General features: G+C 29.8%; 2 protein-coding genes across 2 annotated transcripts in view; one reads left to right on the forward strand and one right to left on the reverse strand.

The window, feature by feature from the left end:
* Nucleotides 1–26,321, forward strand: part of LOC123293126 — a 273,427-nt gene extending 247,106 nt beyond the window's left edge. The window contains exon 3 of the mRNA XM_044873842.1: nucleotides 26,200–26,321. Coding sequence (XP_044729777.1) covers nucleotides 26,200–26,321 — 122 coding nt within the window. The remainder of the gene's footprint in view (nucleotides 1–26,199) is intronic.
* On the reverse strand, nucleotides 1,168–22,816 carry LOC123294111 (neuroligin-3-like). Its single transcript, XM_044875198.1, has 16 exons — nucleotides 22,609–22,816; nucleotides 21,246–21,383; nucleotides 18,559–18,715; nucleotides 15,542–15,763; nucleotides 14,601–14,761; nucleotides 13,585–13,926; nucleotides 12,631–12,763; nucleotides 10,250–10,569; nucleotides 5,980–6,144; nucleotides 5,652–5,789; nucleotides 5,286–5,442; nucleotides 4,318–4,539; nucleotides 4,095–4,252; nucleotides 3,611–3,952; nucleotides 3,285–3,417; nucleotides 1,168–2,603 (listed from the first exon to the last, which is right to left on the reverse strand). Exons 1-16 carry the CDS (start codon nucleotides 22,777–22,779, stop codon nucleotides 2,275–2,277), a joined length of 3,288 nt encoding a protein of 1,095 aa, XP_044731133.1. The 5' UTR covers nucleotides 22,780–22,816; the 3' UTR covers nucleotides 1,168–2,274.
* Nucleotides 26,322–27,592: the final 1,271 nt, after the last annotated feature.

Below are 27,592 nucleotides of genomic sequence, written 5' to 3' on the forward strand. Positions count from 1 at the left end.
TAACGTACAACTTAAGTCTAATTCATTTAATTAATATATTGATCCAACCTGATCTTTATCAAAAATGCATGCACTATAATCTACACTACTGATACTCTACTTTAAGCCGATTACAACATTAGACCCCAAAAAATACAGGAAGATCGAACTTCTCTCATGATTGGGCGATTAATTCAAGAGATATCAACTAAAGTTTCACTATCCGGGAGAAAGTTCTTCTGTCGATACTTCAAAAATATTTTGTTCCATCACAAAATCTACCAGATTTAGCTGTTTTTAGTTTATTTTAGATAGGATCAGATAAATTTTTTCGACACATTTCTAGAATACTTTCGAAATCTAATATTTTCGTACATTATTTAGATTTAGATGCGATCGATAAAAAAACCCGATTTTTGTAATTTTAGATCATAAATACTCTAGTAAAGGTGTCCCAGGAATAACGGACGCCCTTGTTGCATCAGGAAGGAAAAAAATTCTAAGACGAAGTATTATTACCTCTCCTTCACTGTCTTGCTGCTGTAGCGTGCTTCCGATTTTAATTATTAGCTAAGTACTTATGCATCGGATCAGACAATAGAAGGGGACTTTCGTCTTAGAATTTTAGTTCCTTCCGTTACTACTTGGCACCCTGTATACCTAGTTTAATCAAATCCCGTAACAATATTTTCAAATTTTTTACTCCGATTTGGATAGAAATCTTTTAATAGAGTAATTTTTACTCAAAGAATACCAAAATGAGGCCTTTAAAATTTTGTACACGTTGTGATACCCCGGAACAACTTTCTTAGTATACCTCAAAGACTTTTCGCTGAATAAAAAACAAAGATTTTGATATTTTCATATTATTTAGCATAATTAGAACCAAAAATCCACTCAATTTTGATCGAGGTTACCATATTTATCAATGTTATTTATGAAAATTAGAAAACATCAGGAACATTTTATTGGTATTCTAACAAATTTTCTGGATCAGAACTTTATAAAAAGATATTCTCAAAAAATATATATTAATAAAATTTATGCAAATATGCCTGTGCTCGTAGATAGTTAAAAAAAAAAAAAAAAGTTTATACTTAAAAAAATCTTCATACCAAAATTACAAATATATTTCAACGACATAACTTACAAAATAATTTAAATACAAAATTTAACAACTACAGTAGAAATATTAAATACACTACAAGAGAAGTATTAAATTATCAGAGAGTTATCGAGATTTTAACTTTCTAAAGGTTTAGGTTAAGTAATTTGAATGGTCTATATTTTTACTTAGTGATGTTTATTTATGTTCTTGGTTATTGATTATAGGTACATATTGTGCTATGTATATACAGGGTGTACCGGGGCTCGATATAGGCATAAATTAAAAGCGTATACTTAAAACAATTTTAAGTCGAAAATTCCTTATATATTTTTGACTAAATTCCAATAGTCAAGGAGCTACGTGCACTATTATGACCTCAACGATAATAGCCAAGAGGAATAAACGCAATAGTAAATTAATCTGGTAGAACATGTAATTGTTTTGCCATGTTGTTTTTATGGTGACATTTGATCGTTTATGTTTGTGTCTTTTATTTTTGAAGTTGTAATTTTAAGATTAATTTAATGGCTATGTTTACAAATCAAGAATACGGTATTCACTTTATTCATGGATATTGTAACAGAAATGCAGGAGCGTCTATGCAGGAATGAACGAATGGATGGAATTTCAAGTGGCGGTTTCCTGATCGAAAAATTCCTAATAAATACTTAAGTGTAATCATACATCTTCATTTGGCAGAACGTCCAGCAAGAACTTTCCGCCGAAGAAGTTTTCCTTAACATGGTCGAAAATAGTCTTTCTAGTAGTGTATGAAGATATATAGTCAAGAATTTTTAATTAATAAAAGATTAAACTACTATAATCAAGAATATATAAGGCACTTTCGACTTGAAATTGTCAAAAAAATACCCTCTCATGCCATGTGTATCGAGTTACGGGATACCCTGTGTATTAATATATAGGTACTGTGTTACACAAGGACTAGGTTCAATACTGGATAAAAACATAAATTAAACTGAAGTCGTCAAAACATTGCTTGTAGTTACTGAGGCTAAATGCCCAAATTATTCGAATTATTCATTAAAGTTATAGATTCTTTGTATTTGAAGCGAAAGAGGTTTTAGACTCTGAAGGGAAGGGAAAAAAATGTATTACTTTATAGAGATTTTTACGTTATCGAAGTTTAAGTTATCGAGATTCTACTGAATTTTCCAAATAAATGTTCATTATAATTCAAAATTATAATCATTAAATAATTGTTTCCAAAATTCCATACTTTCCTTATCCGGTTCATAATTAACGGCACGTACAACTTTACCAATATTTAAATGATTGAATACGTCGGGTTCCACGGGTTTCCATTCTACTTTGAATAAAGGTGATGAACCAGTTTCTGGTGGATTTGGATTACCAGTACGGGCAAAATTTGTCCAAAATTTACATAAACGCTTTACTGTATTCTCTTCAGCTATACCAAAACGTAATCGTGGATGGTATTTTGTATAAAAGAGATATGTTAGTTCATCGCCATGACATACTCCCGGTAAAGTTAAATCTAAAAAAGTTTAATTTTTAATTTCGATTAACTCTACGCCGTTTACAGTTTTTTGATTAACCAAAAACCAACGCAGACAAAATTTCGTCTTCTTTTGATTTTTCTAACTGGAAGTATATTGAAAATCTTCCCTTTATAAATTTAACAAAAATTGGGAAAACACTTTTGTTTATGACTATGGTAAAAATCATAGCTTTAACTATTTTGACTTCAAAAAAATATACAAATTGTGTGAATTATTCGAGGACATAGGGAGTTTTCGAGGGTATTTTCCGAAAACTAAGTTTCCAACTGCGGAATAGATGTGAAGTTTGTATTTTTTTGATAAAAAATGTATGTAAATTTTGATACATTTAAATTTCGTAACTTTCTTGACTTAAAATTATATTTGCCTTAAATTTTTTTTGTAATAAAACCGAGAACAAAAGTGCTGGTTAAGACCCAAAAACGTAAAAATCATGTTCGATTAATATCATCTAAATTTACAATCGACTAGGGCATAGTCCCAAAACTAAACAAACAATTCGCGAGTAGATATATATTAAATTTTTTTGGATCAAAATTATTTCATGATCAAATTTTTCTCAAGACTGTAGTAAAAAATTTATGCCTATTTCAAAAACTTTATAAGAAATTGATACCTAAATATTTTTGTTTGGAAAATTTTAATTATTTACTTACTGAAGATTTGTTTATACAAATTGCAAGGCGAATCCAATGAAAACTTGTATAAGTAAACGGGTTCCTTGCCAAATTTCAGATGATATTTTATTGCTTTTTTCGATAACAATACATATCGAACATCAGTTTGATACTATACCAAAAAAAAAAAAAAAAACAAAGAAAAAAAATTCAAACATAAGTTCTCAATCGATTCTTGAAAATTTATGTAAAAAACAGGGCAAAAAATTCTTAACATTTATACGTTTATTTAATGAATGGAACTAGGTAAAATTTTGATTTAAATGAATAGTTTATTTTCTTCTATATTTGAAAAAAACACTCACCTTAGCGAATTTTTCCGCATTACGCCGCGATGGTGTTTCATTACCATAATAATACTTCATAATCCGTTGACCAATTTCCAAAGATTGTGGTGTTCCTTTTGGTATGTTCATAAATCGTGGCACTAATAATTCTGGATCAGTAAAATTTAATGGTAACAATTTGTCCAAATAATCGTTTGTTGTATGTACCATGCCATCACATGAGTTTGTACCAATTAATAATGGCACTTTTATAAATTCACCTTTCGTGCATAATAATTCTGGTTTGCCTAATAAAAATTTTGGATCATCCCCTTCAGATGACTCAACTATTGGTCCTAGTACTCGATCATATTTACCCACCTAAAAAGGATACTGACTTTTTTTATGATGTTAAAAAGCATTTAATTCAAAATGGAACAAAATATCAAAGACTGATGATAATCACTATAAATTTTTGGTGAAAAACTAACCTATCTTCTAAAAAATTCTTATAATCACTTACTGCATACTGGTTTAGTAATTTCCAAATATCCATCAATTTCGATCCTGGTAAATCTTTCAAATAATTGAAAGCTTCTAATTCGGTTTTACATTCATAACCGTCAGCTTCAGCTGCTATTATTGCTAAATTTTCCAACACTTGGTTATCAAATGCTGTTCCTGAAATATGTAAATATTTAGCAAATTAAGAGCATATTGCATTTTTTCCAAAATTTCTTGTTTACCACTTTGGCATATCATTTTATGGAATAATCCTTTAGCCATGGAGGAAAATAGCAAACTATGTGTACTAACTGCTCCAGCACTTTCTCCAAATACAGTCACATTGTTTGGATCACCATTAAATGCACTGATATTTTTTTGGACCCATTTTAATGCCATTATAACATCTTTTAACATATTATTACCAGAACAGCCAGCTTGTGAGTTTCGTACATACATACATCCTTTAAAATATTTGTAAATAAAATATGAAGTTTGCAAAGTGCCAAAAAATTGGTCAAATTTGTTGATCTAGTTAATAATTTGCAATTGAAATCATTAGAAAATGATGCGATCTCGATAAAGAAATGGAATGCTTAGATTACATTTGACAGAATTTGAGATCTTATAAGGAATTTATCCGAGAATATTCAGTTCAAATAGTATCGAGACTAAAAATTAGTAACGGTTTGGTAAAGCCGCGTCTGCCAGATTAATTAATAATTCTTTCGCTCAGATTAAGATAAGATCTGATTAAGCATTAGAGAGAGTAATGTAATTAAACTTATATATTATGTAATGTATTATAATGTAATGTATTTAATTAAACTTAATATATGTACTTAACAAAACGATTTTTTTTCGTTGCTTGTTATACGATAATAACTTGTTTAACTTAAATACAACACATGATTTATGTCAACAAAAATGAAGTGAGAAGAAGGATACTCTTATTACTTTCTGTGAAAGAGTGACTATCTACTTCTACGTCTCCGATATCCCTTCATCTACTTGAACAAGCTGATGATCTTCAAACTGCTGATGAAAGGCCCCGAGAATTGCATTACCTAGGGGCTTCAATATGATGAATCCGGAATCGGATTTAGACTTCAAATATTATTGGATTTTTCCTTAGTCAAGCCTTGACACTCTGTGACAATTTTGAAATTTGCAATTTTTTTTACAGTTCGTCTCTAATTTTACTACCTACCTTGAAGACCAAGTCGAAAATTGCATGTCACTAAAACAACATCTTCGGCAATTAAAAAATCAGGTCCATGTAAATCTGTATTTCCTGATCCACGAATAAATCCACCACCATGAATCCAAAACATGACAGGTTTCAATGACACGCCATTTTTTGGAAGCTAAATACGATTAATAAACGTAGGTTTGACGTATGTTTATTGTAAATTTTTTAAACTAAATAATTTAGGTTCAAAGGTTATGAATTAATTTTCCAATACAGCAATGCAATAATGAAAAAATTTAGTACACTAATTTAAGGGATTTGTGGGCTCAATATGGGATAGAAGAAACACAAATTTGAGGGAGGCGGAAATTCATATGTGCTCACCTCTCTAGTAAAAACATTCAGATATAAACAATCTTCATCTCCTATAATTTCATCTGAGGTGGTAGATATTGATAAACTTCTATTTCCCTCCACAAAAGCGTCCAAAATTCCATCCCATGGTTCTGGATCTACTGGACACTACAAAGTATGTAAAAGGCGGTTTTTCCATTATCAAACAAAATATAGTTAATAATTGATTTAACAAAAATGTGATTGCATCCACTGGGTTTCGTACCATGCACCATTAATTACTTGAATCGATACCTCAAGATTTAACCATGGTAGCTAGATATACATATAATGATTTTTTGAATAAGTTTAGTCTTACCTTGAATCTTAGTTCCCCAATCGGTGGCTTAGCATATGGAATTCCTTTATAACTGAAATATAACACATCTCTCGCTGAACTCAAAACTTTACCACGTAATTGCCCTTGTTCGATTCGAATAAGTGTTGAGTCATCGTTCGAAATAGTTTGCACACCCATGGCGAAATTTTAACTGATCTCTGAACACGCCAAATTTATATATATATATATATATATTAATAATAATCGGCATTGAATATTGTGGAAAATTATTGATGTGAAATACGAAAAAATATATAAAATAGGAAGCTATAAAAATCGTTTAAGTATGAATAAAGCAGACAGTACGCTACAAAGGAATCAGTAGATGCAATAAAATAAACTTAAATCTTTTCGTACATTATTTGGACTTATTTGCAAAAAGTCAAAAATATGTATGGAAAGTCCTTAGGTAGTCTAAAAACATCAAGCAAGGCAAATATTGACAGAGGTGCCTTTTTTAAATTATGAATCCGGTAAATTTTTAATTGCACTTCCAGTTTACATAATGAATGAATGAATGTTTGCTCTGTTTTAATGAAAACTTGTTTTGCCGCGTTGAGCGATTTTATTATACTAGTTTTTCAATTGTGGGTAAAAGTTATAGCTTGGTGACTACCATAGTTTAGGCCATCTCAGAAGTGACATCATGCGACGTGGCATACATAGGACATGTTTAAAACACCAGTCAGTACTTAGATTAGAGAGCGTTCGAGAATATTATGTGCTGTTGCCTTTTTATACCATGTATACAGAATGTTCGATTTACATCTAGGCATATAAATATCACGAGTAAAACAGAATACATGCGTTGATTTCGATTAAACTAAGCACAAGGCTAGACCTTATGGTGTTCCTAGGATAGGTATAAGGCACATATCCGGGGAAATTCGAGAAGGCCCACACCCTAGGGAAAATCTTTCCAAATACAGGAAAATGGCATTTTCTAGAGAGAGGCTGAGGGGACAACAGTGAAACTTCGTATCAGAGTTTATATCAACAAGGTCCAAGGTTTTATATAACTCCCCCATGGGACCCCTCCCCCTGGAGCCGTGGAGCTGGAGGGGATGAAACTGGTCAAATCAAACCTACCCAAAATTGATCAAATATTATTTTAAATGTCTTTTTAAGTAACTTTTATATCTTGGTAATCTTTGCCTAACCTCACCCTTACCAAACTACATCCTTCTAAAGCCAAATTATTGAAGATAAGAAACTGAAGCTTTTCCTTGTTTTTAAATAATTCTTAAAATAGGCTGCTTTCAATAAAAATATTACAAGAATAATAATATCAATTTTATAATATAATAAAGTCTTGTCCTATGTTTCAGACCGTTTATTTTAATTGACCGAGTTTTTCGTGCTCTTAAAAAGTGCCACAAAAAATATGCCTGTGGCCGTCCAAGATGTTAATCCACAATGTTTCTAGATTTTTATTTAGTCCATTATTAATTAATATCAGGCAAAGTCACAGCGAAGCGTGGGCGGGTTTAGTAAGTATTTCAATATTCAAATTATAAAATTCTATATATTCATGCTATAATTAATTTTAAAATTCAACAAACACAGTTGTTCCAAAGTTTTAAGTTGTCACTTTTTTGTGCCAGTCCGCATGACCGCTTACCTTTATTTTTTTGATAGAAAGATAATAGATTCTCCGATAATTTAAATTTTAGTCCGATACACAACAATGAAATGTGTTTGTCCTACGATATTTCCATTAGTTCTTCACTGAAATGATAACTGGATCAATCAATTCAAAGATCGAATATATTTTTTTTAGATACGAAAAATATCAATCTATAATTATTAGTTCCCTATGAGTTGACTCCAGCTAAATATGAAAAGATCCTAGCTAATAAGTATAACTTTTACAAATTTTTCCAAATTTTTACTACATATCCCTGAAAATTATTTGTAATGTTAAATATGTTTTTTTATTTCTATTGTATTTAAAAATTTGCTTACGTATTCGAGAAATGACGAAATAGTCTTAATTTAGGTATTTAAATTAAATTTGTTTACCTATATTTCAGTATAAATTAATGTTTTTTTTTTTTATATATATACTAGCTGGGAACTACCCGCTTTGCTGGGCAACATCCCCACTTGCACCCCTCCTTCCACATTTCCTTGCGTTGGATAACAGTTTTGTAATGTACACGTCATGCTCTTTTATTTGATACCCCACTTAGGTATATTTGTAAATATTCGATATTTCCTTCCCACTTTCTCGCTACACCTTTCTACCCTCCGAAGGTTAAAAAAATTTCTAAATGTAATTTAAAACATTCTGACCAAGTTTTGAACTATTAAAAGCCATAATTGAAAAATATGAATTTTTTATTCATGAACACCCCCGCAACCCCCCTTGTGGGTGGAATTTCGTAAAATCCGTTCTTAGCTGACCTCTACTTGGCAAAAGGAATATTCTTGCCAAATTTCAAGTCTCTAGGTCTTATAGTTCCAGAGATATCGTGATGAGTGACTATCTATATCTATAGAAAGTCTCCTATATATTTATAGATATACTAGCTGTTACCCGCCCGCTTTGCGTGGCGTAAAATATACCCGCTTTGCTGGGCAACATCCCCACTTGCACCCCTCCCTCCACATTTCCTCGCGTTGGATAACATTTTTGTAATGTACACGTCATGCTCTTTTATTTGATACCCCACTTAGGTATATTTCTAAATATTCGATATTTCCTTCCCACTTTCTCGCTACACCTTTCTACCCTCCGAAGGTTAAAAAAATTTCTAAATGTAATTTAAAACATTCTGACCAAGTTTTGAACTATTAAAAGCCATAATTGAAAAATATGAATTTTTTATTCATGAACACCCCCGCAACCCCCCTTGTGGGTGGAATTTCGTAAAATCCGTTCTTAGCTGACCTCTACTTGGCAAAAGGAATATTCCTGCCAAATTTCAAGTCTCTAGGTCTTATAGTTCCAGAGATATCGTGATGAGTGACTATCTATATCTATAGAAAGTCTCCTATATATTTATAGATATATATATATATTAAAGTAAAATGTGGCATAACGTCAACTATCGAAGGTTAAGCAATAATATAGAACATTTTCGAAAAAAAAGTATCTTTACATTATGTTAGATTCGGACCGCTTTTATTAAGACGAGTACTAAAACCTTCAAGCATTTAAAGTTCTTCTCTAATCTCAGCTTTAATTAAAGCACAAATTTAAATTAAAAAAAAGCGGTCTAAGTCACATAATTATGCGTTAAATGAAACTGGTCCCATGTCAATATCATCATTTGAACATACATACATACATACATACATACATACATACATACATACATACATACATACATACATACATACATACATACATACATACATACATACATACATACATACATACATACATACATACATATATACATATACATACATATACATGTGCACACACAGACATCGTTTTAAAAACCATACTATTCGACTCTCAAGGCCTTGAAACGTGGAAATATGTCAAAATTTTCAATTTTCAAAATCGGACCCATTACAATAACTTCCCATTGGGAAGTTAAAAATGTTTCTCATTTATTGTGTGTAAATATTATGGATTTTCTTTCGAAAACCCAGTACGCACTGGTAGCTTCACACCTTCTCGTTTCCGGGGCACATGTTTCTGATACTAAAATATTTATATAAATGAGAAGGTAATAAATTAGAACTTGGATGGAATAAATTTCGATTTTTTTATACTTTTGATTCATGTAGTCATCATCGGTATGAATTAGATAATCGTAATTACTCTTATATTTTATGTTACTAGTTGCTAATTTGTTGACTGTCTGAGTTCATTATGATTAGCTAATTCATACTGATGAAGTATACACTGTAAAATACCCGAAATACGTATTTATGTAATACAAAAATTAATCTAGAAACTTAGGGCAAAAACTTCAATTTATTATTAAAATACTTATTTCAAAATATCCTACCACCCCTTTGGGATTTTTCATTCGATAAAAAATCGACACACACACATATTGTACTACTTTTTCCTTTGTTTGAATTTGCAAATCTGTATAAAATAAATCTGATAAGGTTTTAATTCTTACGTTTGTTCTCAATGTATAAAAGAATTTAAAGATTATCTGTTTTTTTAGCAAACACATCAATTTGTAGCCTAAAATATAAAATATTGTATTCCAAAATAATAAAAAAATTTAAAAAAAATTCGAAAATACACAAATTAACTAAATAAAAACTTTTACAACTCAAAATTATAATCTTTAAATAATTGATTCCAAAAATCCATTCTGTTCTTATCAGGTTCATAATTTATAGCACGCAAAACTTTACCAATATTTAAATGATTGTATACGTCCGATTCCACAGGTTTCCATTCCACATTGAACACAGGTGATGAACCAGTTTCTGGTGGATTTGGATTACCAGTACGTGCAAAATTTGTCCAATATTTACATAAACGTTCTACTGTATTCTCTTCAGCTATACCAAAACGTATTCGAGAATGGTATTTTGTATAAAAAAGATATGTTAGTTCATCGCCATGGCACACGCCTGGTAAAGTTAAATCTAAAAAAGAACTTAGTTTAGCGTTGATCGCACAATACACTGTAATTTTACAGTAAGTCAAGAAGGTCTATAATAATTCTCTAGGAAATATGTAATTTAAAACCAAACTATTCGACATATGTTCAACGTCGAAATATTTTTGATTTCTTTATTCGAGTGTTACAATTTTGGCATGTCAATTTCTTTTGATCTGTTCCAACTTTTAGAACTATTCAATATTTCTCAGAAGGAATCGTTTTGCCTGACCTTGTAAAAATAGTGGGTAAAATGATAGCATGTACTTTTTACCAAACAGTTCGCATAAAATATTAACTCTTCTTTTACATTGCATCAACGATTTGTATGAAAACAAAAATCCCTGGAAAAATCATCTAAATTATCACATTCAAGATCCGCCACATGATGGGGGATCATTTTATCTATAATAGTTTTACACATAAAATAGGGATCATTTTAACGTATATGAAGGGGTTCATTTTACCCGTAACGACATATTTGAATATCGTCATAAAAATTGACCTTAAAATTAATTTTACATCTATTACACTGTGTTATAATATTATTAAAATCCAATAATAAAACTACCAGCCGGCGAAAACCAAAACACAAAAAAACGACGAGGGATCATTTTACTGTGAGGAATCATTATATTTCACTTTCGCCTACATATAAATTTTTTTTAACAGAAATTAATAATTAAAAATTTTAAACTGGAAATTATTAACTTAAATTTAGATAGCATCGAACATTGCTGGTATAATTGGATTTATGTAATTATTAATTACCAAAAATAATAATTAATCGTCTTTGAACTCATGATTCATGAATTTTTAATGTTTTAATTAAGATATTTACAAAAGTTTTTGTCAAACAATTTTTTGTAACGTAATGAACGAGGTTAAATTTATAAATATATAAGTTTTTTACTTTTTAATCTAGAGTAGATTACCTCGAGATTAATGAAACAACTAGTAAGCCATATTGACGACCAAGTACATCACCTAAATATTGTTTACACACACTGAGTTGATGAAGTAGTGCAAAGACCTTAAAAGCATGTATTAGAACTTAATTTTCAAAAATATGTATGTCATAAATTTTGTTAGTACCGTGGTATTGATAAACTTTCTTGATTTTTCCTATCATAAGTAATACATTTTTTTACTTATTATTATTCTAAATTATACGGTAAACGGATATACTTATTATTCAATTCGTAACCAAATAATTACAGTTGATATCTTAAAAGAAAATGTCAATACCGTGCCTGCCCGTCTGCGTTTTTAAGAAGTTGTAGCAAAATCCTTTCAAGCTTTGATTTTTACATTAAAATAGAGTAATAATATGCATAAAAAATAACTCACTCCATTTAATTTCAAAGGAAATTTAACTAATAATGAAGATTATCTTTTTATACCCTATATTTCATAAAGGGTATGGTATCTATTCAATATGTATCAAGGTATACTTACATTAGTCCCCAAGGTACAGGTTGCATAAAATCACGTAAGTAGTCCATTTCTGGTTGTCCGTCCGTCTATTTGTCTGTAAACACGATAAACCAAAAACGAAAAAACGCATCATTTATAACGTACTCAGGGCGTAAAAAGTGAGGTTAAGTTCGTAAATCTTGGGTCCGCAGCGACCCATTCTGTAAACCGTTAGAGATAGAGCAAAAGGTTAAATATGAAAATGTTCCTCATAAAAAATAAACAACTTTTTGTGAGAACGCAAATTAGAACAAAATTTTTCTGACAAAAACAGAGTCCTTTTTTTCCAAAAATTTAAAGAATAGGGAGTTTAAAATTTGCATGTAAACTAGTTGTCTTGTTACACATTTTCGAAAACAAACAAAAAAATCACGAAAATTATTTCGAAAAATTGAATAATTGGCGAGCGAATGCGCGTCTTAACTGTCTTGGTTGTTTAAACTTTTTTAATTTAAAAAAAAATAAATGCAAACACTGACATTCAACACTTTCTATACATGGTATTTGAACAATTAACTCAGTCAATTGTTTGTGGTTAACTTGTTTATTTATAAGAATTAGGCATACTTACTGAAAACTTTTTTATACAGATTACAAGAGGAATCCATAGTGAATTTATACAGATAGACGGGTTCGTTGCTAAATTTCAGATGATATTTTACTGCTTTCTTCGTTAACAATGTATATCGAACATCAGTTTGATACTACAACAAAAATAATTATTTCAAAATTATTTGTAAAATTTTTTTTGGAGGTGTTCGAGAAGATAAATGTCAGAAAAAGAAGAATTCAGTAGGCAGTTGTACGCATTTCTATTGGAGTAAAAGAGAACACGAAAGTAGAACGTAGTTCTCTAAATAGCAGTTCTTAAAGTGCAGTAAATCTATGAACGCTGCAACACATATTCTCATATATATTGCTCATCTATGCACGCAGCATAGAAAGTAGCACTTGGTCACAGTACAGAAGTGTATTGTATAACGATGCCACTTGCACAATTCATTTCTGGATTATGGATTACATATACTAAACCTGGATTACATATACAAAATACTCGTCAAAAATAAATAATAAAAAAAATAAAAAAACACCACTGCGTTAAATAAAATCTGAAAAGAAAGAAACAAGTCCAGTAGTTTACATAGCGACTTTAACAGTCGGGGCTCATTAATAGAAAAATTTTAGTCCGTCTAAATTTTAATTGAACGCAACTGTTAAAGTAGCTGAATTGTTTCAAATTGAATATACTTTCAAAATGATAGTAGTAACTACCGTCAAAAGTTCTCGTGTTTTTGAATTCAACTGCAAAAACTGACAAAAGTCCTAAAATTTTCCAATTTTTAACGGATTACGCAGGTAACTCAACTCTTGCTTGCAAGACTTAGTTTCACACTTCCTTAATAGGTCCAAATAACATATAAAAAAAGTAGCTTCACATCGCGTGTTGCGACTTTAGTTGTTTTTATGTAAGATTATACTGGCGTAATAATAAATATTGAAGTTCTTTTCTTATTAATTAACTTACTTTTGCAAATTTTTCCGCGTTACGTCTCGATGGTGTTTCATTACCATAATAATACTTCATAATCCGTTTACCAATTTCCAAAGATTGTGGTGTTCCTTTTGGTATATTCATAAATCGTGGCACTAATAATTCTGGATCAGTAAAATTTAATGGTAACAATTTATCCAAATAATCTTTGGATGTATAGACCATGCCATCGCATGTATTTGTACCAATTAATAATGGAACTTTTATAAAGTCACCCCGCGTACATAAAACTTCTGGGGTTTCTGTTAAACATTTCGGTTCATTACCGTCTGGAAATTCAGTAATAGAGCTTACAACACGATCATATTTTCCAATCTGAAAATGTTAATTTTAATATACCTTTGTATTGTGATAATTATTTTCGTAATGCCAATATTTTTTACAACGCTGTGGATATATAAGTTTGGTCATTGATAAAAATGATGAAGGCGCTGTGGGAATTGGATTTTGCCCTTAGTTAAGTTAATTACTTTAGACTACTGAGAATTTTTTTTTTCATTAAATTGAAGTAGTCATTTTTTATTTAAATAGGTTCAGTATCACGTAGCGATTGTAAATGCACAGAATCCTTACAAAAACTTTAGGAAAAACCGTTTTGGTTTGAATCTTCGTAAACGATCATTTTAGACCAATAATGGTAATAGCCTATATTGTAAATAATTATATCTACTCTTTTTTGCGCCCCTCTCAGCTAAAAGCAAGTAAAAATATCCCAGATCAAACGTTTCAACTTCGCTTAAAAGATAAATAATATTTCTTAAAAAACTCAAAAAAATATCACATATCACACATTCATATAAATGTCTATATTTTAATATAAACGTTTTTTTACCTACATTAACGACTAAGATTTCTGACAAGTTCTTTTAATTCACAAATGACGAGGCTATTAGTTACCTATATCATATATACGTCAAATCCAATTAGATAAAAATCACCAGTTCCCAGACTTTTTCTCTTAAATATAGAGAAATATCTCCTTCACTTACCGCATAAGTATCTAATAATTTAAAAATTTCCCACAACTTCGGTCCTGGCAAATTTCTTAAATAATTATAAGCGTCCAATTCGTTATCACATTTATAACCACCAGCCTCTGCTGCAATAATTGGCAAATTTTCCAAATAATTTTGACCATCAAATGCTGTTCCTAAAATTTGTTTGAAATATTCATCAGATTGTGAGTTTCTAGTGAGATCCTTTGGTATTGTGGGTGTGCAAGTACTTTGATGTATTTTGCACAGCGGTAAACATGACCGAAAGAAGAACTGGAAATTTCCCGGAGCAAAACCAAATTTGGGGTCCTCATCCGAAAATCCTTGGTTATAATAATATTGTAAAAATGCTATTCTAATAATAAAGTAGAAATAACAGTATTTTGTGGGAAAAAAAATTTTTTATTCACGTCTTATAATAACTTATAGAAACTTTATAAACATACATTCTAGGTATGTGAGGGTCAAATGAATAGATAGTACATACATGAATTATTATAAGTCTTTTCAATAACCGGCGGCAAGGAGAATTTCTGTTTTTAGGTGTGAAGAACAATTGCGATCAAGTAATGAGAAAATATTAGGCGGGCTCCCAAGTCGGGGACCCCGCAACATTGCACCAATTTCCCTATTGTACTTACGGCCCTGGCAGTAAACCAAATACATTAGAGCAGTAAACTTTTTAGCCCTATTGAGTGGAAAGATAATAATAGTATCCCATGTATATTACAGAAAAAATGGATTTTCATAAATGGGGTGTCGGTATTAGGAAGTTTTTAGGAAGTTAGCGCTCAGTAAATTGGCTAAGCGCCCTCTTTAGCAAAACGTAATGTTTTATTAGTTACATTTTTTTCTAATAGATGGTTTAAATGTGATCCTCGTGGCTTCAAAATTGTCTGTTCCGATGCAATTTAAACTTTAATTTTCTTACTTACCACTTTGACATATCATTTTATGGAATAATCCTTTTGCCATAGGTGAAAACAATAAATTATGGGCACTAATCGCTCCAGCACTTTCACCAAATACAGTAACATTATTTGGATCACCATTAAATGCATGAATATTTTTTTGAACCCATTTTAATGCCATTATTTTATCTTTTAGTAAATTATTGCCAGAACAGCCAGCCCTTGGATCTTTTACATACAAACAACCTTTAAAACATTTGCATAATTAAAAAAAAACTTATCGAACCAACATCTGTTTTAATGGATTTTGGATCAAAAGTTTCATAGTTTAGAAAATATCATTTTTTTATAACACAGTGCTCTCTATTCGATATTATCTTTTGAAATTATCCAATTTTACAAATGATATTGTTTTTGGGGACTTTCCTAAGAAAATATTTACGATTAAAGATTGAAATAAGAGTAAAGCTAGCCTCAACAAGGTCAATTTGATCGAGTCAATATCGTTATTGAACAATACAATAATCGTTTGAGGAGTATATTGAAATCATAATATTGAAGAAAATTAAAACGATTTCTTTTTTATTGAAGAGACGTCAGTCAATGTATTCGCATGGGTGATCGCATGGCTTTCCTATCATCTAATTTTTTTTACTGTTAACTGTTGTTATCTTTTTTATTTGATCAATATTATTGACTCGCGTGAGAATAGTCTCAAATATCTTTTAAATACGTCTGTACCAGTAGGTACGAATGCGGTGCCTAGAAAAACCAAGCTACAGATAAAAGTCACTTAGGGGTAACAAAAAACATACAAATGAAATTTCTTATTATTTCTTATTTCTTATTTCTGAAGAATTATTTCTTCAGATTTATTAGGTACCTTATTTGTTCGAATTACAATTATATTAATATTTAAAAATATGAATAAATAAATTAGGTCCCTGTCGTAAAAAGTAATTGAACAATAAGTTATCAACCATCAATGACATAACAAACGTACTACCTTACCCAATATAAAAAATAACATACGCGGACGACATTATAATATACGTTGCATCACAGAATCAAGACTACTCCCAAAAATACATCCAAATAGGAATAAACAACCTTACAACTTGGAGTAAACACAATGGGCTACAATTTTCAGACACCAAAACGAAACACATGCGTTTTCACAAAACAATAAAACACAACCTCACGCTAACACTGAACAACAACACAATACAAACAACATCGCAACACAAATTTCTAAGATTAATATATGACGAAAAATTAACATGGAAAAATCACGTACAAAACCTAAAAATAGAATTAACCCCTCGAATAAATATCCTAAAAATTTTATCAAACAAAAATACTGGCTCCGATAGAAAAACCCTTACACAAGTCTACAACGCAATTATCAAATCAAAACTAGACTACAGCTGTCACATAAACGTTTCAACAAGCACTTCAACTCTAAACCCGCTCGAAACTATCAACAACTCAGCACTTCGAATAATACCTGGAGCATTTCGTACATCACCAATAACAAGCCCATATTGCGAAGGTGGATTCCCTACTCTCACCGAATCCAGACACCAACAAATGATTAAATATTACTTCAACACGCGACAAAATCATATTCCCGATCCAATTGACACTGTCCATTCAGACTTGTTTTTCCACAAATACAACAAAAAAGAATCTAACACAAAACCCTTCCACATAAATATCCAAAAAATATTACAAACCACACAAACCCACAATTTCAACCCCTCAAAACTAGAAATCCAACAAAACAAAACCACCATGGACAAAATGGCACATAGATACAGATCTAACATTGAGCGAACTTCCAAAATTAACAACAAGTTCCCAAAGGTATCTCCAAGCATTTCGAGAAAAATCAAATACAGTTTATAGTGAATACAAACACATATACACTGTCGGTTCCAAAAACAACAGAGGAACAGGATGTGCTTTCATAGAAAACAACAACATATACAAATACAAACTACATCAACTTACATCAAACTTCACAGCAGAAGCAACTGCTATAAAAAAAGCACTGGAACACATCAAACAAAAAACCTACCACAAAAATATCTAATTATCGCAGATTCTCTCAAAATTCAAAATATATACATGGATCTCAAACAAATAAAACTAATCCCAAAATTCTTCTGGATTCCTGGACACACTGGAATAAGTGGAAATCAAAAGGCTGATAATGCTGCAAAACAAGCCCATGACAACGGCACACCAACACATGAATCCACAGCCCAGGACGCAATCCTTCAAGGAAAACAAAAACTCATTCTACTTCGAAACGAAAACTGGGAAAACAGCCCACCAAGCAAACTGAAACTGATCAAAACCGGCACCCAAACCTGGGATACCAGTTATCAACACCATCGAAAATTTGAGATCGCCCTTGCTAGATTACGCATCGAATACACCAAACTCGCCCACTCGTTTTTATTAACAAAATCAACAACACAATACTCACCAAACTCAATCGGCATTATCAATTCGTCCTGTGAAATTTCTATAAAATCCAGCAACAAATTATTTTGCACATGGGAATGAAATCCTCAAAAAGTTTTAATAATTATAAAAAAACTCCAAATAACTCTTTTCAAAGCTACACAAATTTTCAACAGGAAGTTTTGATAAGTCAGGAAAACTCACAATAATTCTTTTTACAGCCGCAAAAACTTGTAATATACGTTTTTTTAAGTATTAAAAAGTTTAACCAACTCTTTTAGTAAGTTTTATTAACACTGAATAACTCTCCTGGCAGAGTCCGAAATCTTGGAATTGTTTGTAATAAGACTTATTACGTCTTATTATAAAGTATTCAGAGATTATAAGACTTTTTCAGACTTTTTATGAAAAATTAAAACTTTAAGAACTGTTATTCAGACTTATTAACAGTTTCGTTTTTCCACAAGGGCAATTTAGTGCATGTGTCCCCACAAAATTAAGTAGAATACTAATTGACTGTATTACTGCCGGTTTTGCTAGTATCTTAAAAATAAAATAAATTTATTTACCTTGAAGACCCAATCGATAATTACATGTAACCAAAACAATATCTTCTGCAATTAAATAATCAGGTCCATGTAAATCTGTATTTCCAGAGCCACGGATATATCCCCCTCCGTGAATCCAAAACATAACTGGTTTTAAAGATTCTCCACTTTTTGGAAGCTGACAGAAAACAAAGATTTGTTAATGAAAACATTCTAAGAAGATTTACAAATAAAACAAAATCTTTGCGAGTGAATATTTATAGCCTTTGAAGACTGAAAATATGAGGGCCGCATTTTGTCAACTGATTCTTGTTCAAAATAGCTTATACATTAATATTCCGTACGAATATTAATGTATAAGCTGTTGTACGAAATGCTATCGGTCCAATGTTTGTATACCCCCTCCTCATCCACAGAAACATTAAACAATATTTTTAATCAAATTTAGAATTTTGGGCTATCAAAATTCTAAAATAGTTCTTGAACATCCTTTAATATAGTTCTGAAGAGCTAAAGGCTAATATATTCTAGAGGCTCATTTTTCAATTCTTTAAAAATTGAGGCATTAAAATTAAACAATCTGTAATTTCACTTCTTAACTTTATTAAATATGTTCAAAGTTCGAAAATTTAGTTTTCTGAGCTTGTTTTTCAGCGTTGAAAATGACCTTTTTGAAGTTTTTCAAACATCAAATTGTCAATAACTTGAAAACGGTGAAATTGACGAAAAAAGTACAAGGGTTTTTACGTGAAATAATCCAAAAAGAACTAAGCAAGTTTTTTTTTAAAAAGATTGGAACAATAATGTTTCTGGCAACATCCAGAATATTAATCTATAAACTTTTCTGAACAAGATTCAATTGAGAAAATGCGGCTCTCATATTTTGCACACTCAACTCTATCCTACATTTTTCGATTTTTGATGATTTCTGTATATTTTCAAATAAACATATTTTTACAATCGAATGTTTTATTTCCCATAAATTATTATTTCAGTAGGTTTAATTTTCACTTTCAATGATTTTACAAACGGTAGAATAATTCAAGGACATGACAATATATTGAAAAGTAGTCGATATAATGCATGATTTTTTACAATTTTACAATGGTTTTGCATAAATTCAATTCAATTCAATTCAATTTAGAATTGTAGGTCAAATAATAGGTTAAAAAAAAATTTTCATTTTTATACGGAAATTACTAGGTTTATTCAAAAGTATACATCAACGATTGCACGAAATCGTTGACTACACGTAATCGATGATTTATAATAAGCTAACGCATTAAAGATTACTCTCTACACTAAGATTACTCTCGCTTATTCCCTTTCTATAACACTTGAAATACTGGTAAGGATTATATCAGCTATGTTGCTGTACAGTTTCATTAAAAACCATTCGCTAGTTTTAGCGTGAAAGCGTAACAAACAAACAAACAAACATGCTTACTTTCGCATTTATAATATATAGGGTTTATGTAGAGGCTATGCTTTACAAAGTTAAATAATTATTGAAATAAATACCACGATACTCGAAATAAAATTTTATTTTATTTCGAGTATCGTGGTATTTATTTCAATAACTATGTCTCAACTCGAAGTCAACAAGAATTCATTCTTAAAAGTTAAATAATGTTTAACACGCGAAATATTTTATAAGCGTGTGCAGAAGGCATGAGCAAATCTCTCATCCGGCGACTAAAGATTGCCGAACGTTTGACGCGAGTTGTGACTGACGGCTTAAAGGAAATTATTTCAATTACATTTCTGATAAAATATTTTCCATTAAAGTGGTCCGAACTTTAAACTGAAATTAAACAGGTGAAAACAAACAATTGACTGAGTCAATTGTTGAAATACCATGTATAGACAGTGTTGATTACCCTGTCACATTATACATACATACATGTCACACGTATATAACTGATATTTCCTTGTAATATATACTATACAATTTGCGCTTTCACGAGTAAACAGTGATGTTTACGAAATAATGTTTCAAACAAAAGTTGTTTATTTTTTTATAAGGAACATTATTTACGTTTAAACTTTTGTTCTATCTCGGCGGTTTACAAGACCCAATTGACCGATATTGCTCATTTGCAAACTCGACCTCAGTTTATACCTACTCAGCACGCTATAAAAGCTTGATATATATTTTAATTTGTGATTTATCATGATGACAGACGGGCAGACGACAGACGACAAACAGATAGACAACCAAAGGACTAATTAGATGATTTTATGAACACTTATACTAAAATTTTGTTCATGGCATCAATATTTTTAAGCGTTACAAACTTAGGACTAAACTTAATATACATTGGTATATTTCTTATACATGGTATAAAAAATTGTGTAGCTAATATCACTTGTGTAACTAATATTAATTGAATTTTTTAATGTCATGCCCTATTGACATTTTTCGGTAACTCGATGGCGATAGTTTATGATTTTTTTCAAGGGCATCTGATCAGAATCTTGAAGAACGGAGCCTGATTACAAGGATCTAATTTTTTTTTATGATGAAATTTGGAAATTTTTTTAATTTTTATAGTGTGTATTTCCTTTATGCGATTTAATAGACCAAAACATAGAAGACGGCAAGCCTACTTTAGCTTTCAAGATTACGAAGGAAGTTCTGTAATTTTACTCAGCTCACTCAGAAGTAAATGAAAAAGAATATACCTATGTACTTTTTGTTAACTTACCTCTTTAGTAAAAACATTAAGATATAAACAATCTTCATCACCAACACATTCATCATCGGTAGAAGATATAGATAAACTTCGATTACCCTCCTCGTAAGCATCCAGGATCCCTTCCCATGGGTCTGGTTCTGCTGGAGGCTACACATCATAAAAATATTTACAATTTATCCATTTTCAATACAAACTTGAAAAAACAAATAAGTGAAAACAGTCAATTGACAGTTAGTAGACAGACAACAGTTAATTGTTGAAATACCCTGTATACAAAGTGTTGAATGTCAGTGCTTGCATTACTTTGAATAAATTAGTTTTGTCCTAATTTGCGTCCTCACGAGTAAAAAATTATGTTTACGAAAAATAGTTTCAAAAAAAATTTTTTACTTTAACATGTTTTTATAAACTCGCTGTTGTATGTCCGGGTGGAACTTTGTAATTAATTTTAAACTAATTTCTCGACGAGCTTGAGCCATGATATTTGGATCATAGTTTAGAATTGAGTGACAATGCATTCATATAACCCTTAAAAAGCAGAAAAAAAATAAAATTAAAAAAATTTTAAATGTTTTTATAACGGATTAAAAAGTATAAAATAATTTTTACTTTTGATAACTAATAAAACAGTTGTAAGATAGGAAATGAAAAACATGACGTTTCATCATAAAAACCCAGCATCTACTCGTTCAGCATTATTTCAGCCACGGTTTCTACCAATTGCAGGCACCCCATGTTTTTCGTTTCCAATCTTACAAGTATTGTAATAGCTATGAAAAGTAAAAATTATTTTGCACTTTTTAGTCCGTTATAAAAACATGGTACATAAAATTTTTTTTTGAATTTAATTTTAATTTTTTTTAAAATTAATTTTTTACATTTAGACTTTTGTTCTATCTCTGACGACTTACAAGATGGGTCCTACACACCATAGACCAAATTGGTCTATGTTACTCATTTACAAACTCAAATTTACTGTTTACGTCTTGAGCACGCAATAAAAATGCTTGCAACTTGATATCTTCTTTCATTTTTGAGTTATCGTGTTCACTGACGAGCGGGCGTACAGACGTACAAAAAAGAAAATGGACTAATAAGATGATTTTAATACCCACACCAAAGTTTTGTTGGTAAGGTCAATATTTCTAATCATTTCAAACTTAAGACTAAACTTATAGTATATTAGTATACTTCACTTTGTATATTTTATTTATATCAATATGGTGTAAAAATACATTCAATAACTTAGTCTCTCAGAGAAAATTTCGAATTTCTATTTGAATGTTTTTTTTTTAAAGGTGATTTTTTCCGATATCTTTTGGCTCTCTTAATAATTTTTCCTCTATTTCAGCGAACCTCAATTTTGCCTTACCTTGAATCTTAGCTCCCCAATCGGTGGCTTAGCATAAGGAATTCCTTTATATCCAAAATATAACACACCTTTCACAGAATTCAGTATTTTACCTCGTAATTGACCCTGTTCAATTTGAACAAGTGTCGACTCATCATGATCGTTAATCGATAAGGTAGTTTCTACACTCATGGTTCACTGTTGTTCACTGATTTTTTTAAGTGATAAAATTGTGTTTATTTATTAATAATAATGTGAAACAATATTCTTGAAAATTATTGTTTGCAAATTTGGAAAAATTTAAATATATATATATAAAAAAAAAACAAAGCAAATGACTTTCACACGAGTTTATTTACACGTGTACCTACATGTATGTACCTTCATGTCCAAATTGGGAAACCACGCTTAAGCATTATTTCCTATCATCACAAAATCGAGAAAAAAAAATTATTAAGAATCAATAAGATTCATCATTAAGGAAGAATTAAGAATAAAACTACTTAAAAAAAAAAAAAAACTCTTAACAAAAAAAACCGACTTAAAAAAAAAAACAATTGGCTGACAATGGCTGTTTTTCTCTATTTTATTCAACATTGAGTAATTTCATCTTTATTCATATATCTATCTTTTACCAATTACTATCTTTTTCATTGCTATGTATTGTTATGTGGGTTATATTAGTTGTTTAATTTACATCTTGGCATAGTACATCTCTTACGAGTATGATATAGTACGTATGTATACATTTAGCAATGCATTCAAGAAAGCGGTGTTATAGGAATGTTTTCTTGCTATGGGTTGAATGTAACTTAGTTGCGCCGAGTTGTATACAGTACACACACAAGCAGTAGAATCGCACAGCTTAAAGGGAACCGAATCTACAACACTTTCAAGAAACAAGTAACACCTATAACACCTCTTTCTTAGACGCATTGCTTAACGCATGCACTCTGTCATACTCGTGGGGGATGCCCATGCCAAGATTTAAATTATTCGCATGGTATAGAGATCAATGTGAATACCACTAAGACTAATGTTTTTTTATATTTATGGTACATATATAACTAATTAATAATTAATAACTAATAAAAAAAAATATAAAAAAAGGATAAATTATGTTCCTTCTATTTGATTCCAGTAAGAAAGTTTATTATTATTTTATAATATTGATAATAAACTAAAATAATAATGCCTAAGACAGAACCGATTAAGTATGAACACGTTATAGTCCATCAAAGACTACGATGTACTCTTCTTCCTGCTCCATCATCCCTTAAATTTATATATAGCATTGATGACCCGATGTCAGTATAGGTATCAGGCCCGTACTGACTGGTGATATCCCAATACTTCTGGCGAATAGTACTATTCAACGCTGTGATGTAACTGATGCTATTAATAGCATATCAACAATATTTATTAAAATGAAAAATTAGGTTGAATAATAGAGGGGCACCTTTACTAAATAGGAATCTCGTCAAAAATGCATTGCGACATTTGCAATGTAGTATGTGACTCAAGAACATACTGTCGACTTGAACTTAATATTTATTAATGTAAGTGGTGTCAAAGTTTTTATAACATACAGTATTGTAAATATCGCCATGTATTTCTTAGCGTGCATCACGTGTTCCATCTTTAACGATCCACTTCTTAGTTTCTTCAATGAGGGTTTATGGGAAAAAAGGCCCAAGTAAAAAATTTTCTAATCAGAGGTAGAGTGTCTCGCATAGCACTTAAGTTTCACCTTGACTTGCAAGATTGTTTAAGACTACAATAATAATTGATTAGAGATTGAGGAAAGTTTTAAAATAGAAACTTAACCTTTTTAAAACAACGAACAAATTCCCCATCCCAAACCGTTACGGAGAGGAAGGGGTGGTGATTCGATGATTTTACTATTTAGAGACAATTTGAGAAAATATTTTCTATACTAATGGTCCACAACCAAAGATATTTCGTCATTTGAATGCTCATTAATCAAAAGACAAGTTTGAATACCAAAGAGTCGACTTGTGTCGCTGTGATATTCCAGCTTGTGTTTTGTGTGAAAGCGTCAACAAATAAGCGCCCACAAACTGAATGATTTTTGTTGTAATATAATGGCTAGCAAGTTTCTACGTTCAGCTTCTATACTTTAACCCCGAAATCCTATAAGGGTGTGGAAAATTCTTTTGATATACAAATTCTACACACGAAATACTGTAGGAAAATTGAATAAAAAATTGATTCATTAAATGTATTCGGCTAGAAACCTGGCCATAAAATAAATTTAAAAATCAATTTTGGTACTAAAATATCCATCTGTCATTTACAAATTGCTACTCAATCCTAAAAATCACTTTTACTTTTTATACGCATTATTTTGCATTTATTACTTGGTATTTATTAAAATAATTGACTTTGAAATTTTTGAATTGAAAATTATTATATTGTAAGCGATAAATGAAGATGGTAGAGCCATAGTGATCCGAGTATAATTTTTTTTTATAAAGATTTGGCCCTGCTACATTCGTCCATACGCCATTTGTCATCATTTTTTCCACAGAATTTTTTTCAACGCATTTAATAACATATACCAAAAATCGTTAATATTTATTTTTATAAATATTACAAATTTGAAATTTTTTAATTTCTAGACAACATAAAAATACATTTTCTTTAATTTTTCACAAGTATAAAAATATTACTTGGATCACTATAATGCCACTGTTCTCAATTATTTTTATCTTAAAAATTTAATATTTTATTTAACATTATATTTTAATATATTTATTTTTGAATGAATCACAGCTTTTATGGTATTTAATTTCCATAAATGCTTAAAAATACATTTTCTTTAGTTTTTCACAAATATAAATATGTTACTTGGACCACTGTGGTTTCGGCGCTCCCCGTTGTTTTTCGCTTAAAAATTAATTCAGTATCATTTGAATTTCAAATATATACTTATTTTGAATGAATCACAGCTTTAATTGTATTTAAATTCAAAAAGTTGGTTGTCCTGTATTAGTCATGGTCAGGAAAACAAGAATAAAGACAGAATATACATTTCTAAATAGGAAAGCTCTCTTTCTATTCGTTATAACATTATAGAAATAAATTCTAAGAATAATTCTAAATTTTAAGAATTGCGCAATTAAAATATCATAATATAATTTTAAATACAATTTTATAATGAGCATAATTACAAAATTAAATGTCACTACACTTGATCGGGCACGGATCTAGAAACTTTGTAACAAAAGAAGGTAACTTTAACTTTCCACGCTGTTCCTTTTCAGTTTGTTTTGTTGCCTGCTGCAAATGACTTTTTGTTTACTTGAAAAGGTGAAAAGCTGTTACATTTTGCGAATATCGCAGAATGACAAATTTCTTAGATACCGGCTGATATTCATTCGGACTTGTTTACTTTTTGGTGGGGAAAAGTACCATATTGTTCCTCTCTTGGATTACAGAGATATTTTCGCATTCAAAATTCTAAAAAAAAAATCAAAAATTTCAAATATTAGAATTATGGTAATGGTTTTCGGATTAAAATAATTCCAAGAGTTTTTTTAAGGGCCTTTATGGTTATTTTACTAATAGAATATATTTTCATTGTTACAGGAAGCATCTTTCTTCGATCAGATGATGGTAACGTTTATACAACTTTGGAACCAACATTGAGCAGTAATCCGAATGTTTATTTCCAACGAAATAGTTTAGTGCATCCAGGAATGATGTATTAATTAATTAATTTTACTAAAAAATTAACATTTAAATTTTTTTAAATTCCATTAAAACTAATAAATTTACTTACTAATATTAATAATTATTGTAAAAACAATCAAAATAATAAGATAGAATACAAAAAATATTATTAATTTTATTATAAAAAATTCATGAAAGTAAGAGTAATTTGGTTAATTTAATTAAGTACCTAATTAGGATAACCTTTATATCAAATTAATTATGGAAACAAAAAATTAAAGAAAAAGTGTCGCAAACTTTGTTTACATTAAAGTCCGGCTATACCAACTCTGATGAAAGTATTCAATGACGATTACATAAGGTATCTATGTTTACTTGTAGACATTGCATTAATAAATTTTTAGCATTTCGTTTAAATATCGTTGACAAAAATTAATATAATTCAGAAAAAATGTTTCAAAAATTGAGTAACCTTATTAATCTAGTTACGAGTGTAGCGAAAAAACTATTTAAAAAATAAACATAAAAGATTAACAATGCAAAAATGTTTTCATTTAATTTTGAATTGTTAGTTAATCTTTTATATATCTTTTTCAAATATTTTTAGTTAATTTTATGGCTACAATCGTAAATAGATGGTAATTTCACTCCAGTGTTCTAGCAATTTTTGAAACATTTCTTCTGAATTATATTAATTTTGAGAATTTTTCATCACGATATTATAGTAAGCAGTTTAAAAAACATTTCTTTCGTTAAAAATTTACTAATACAAGGTGTAAGCATATTTAATCGTCAGTCAAAAAAAAATATAAACATATATATAGCCATAAAAATAACTAAAAATATTTGAAAAAGAAATATAATAGATTAACTAACAATTCAAAATTAAATGAAAACATTTTTGCATTGTCAATCTTTTATGTTTATTTTTTAAATAGTTTTTTCGGTACACTATATATAAATATATATATATATATATATATATATATATATATATATATATATATATATATATATATATATATATACATTTATTTCATTAAAAATTTATATATATATATATATATATATATATATATATATATATATATATAAATTTTTAACGAAATAAATGTTTTTTAAACTGCTTACTTTAATATATCTATACATTAATACACATAATATACAGAGTGTCCGTGAAATACCGTACTTTTTATTAAATAATTGTTGTTAGCTTTAATTTATGGAAGTTCATTTTAATTCGATTTTAGAAAAATTAAATTTTGTAAATTAATTATTTAAAAATATTTATTTAATAATTAATAATTAT

This window comes from Chrysoperla carnea, chromosome 2 (genome assembly GCF_905475395.1).
Source record: "Chrysoperla carnea chromosome 2, inChrCarn1.1, whole genome shotgun sequence".
Lineage (NCBI taxonomy): Eukaryota > Metazoa > Arthropoda > Insecta > Neuroptera > Chrysopidae > Chrysoperla > Chrysoperla carnea.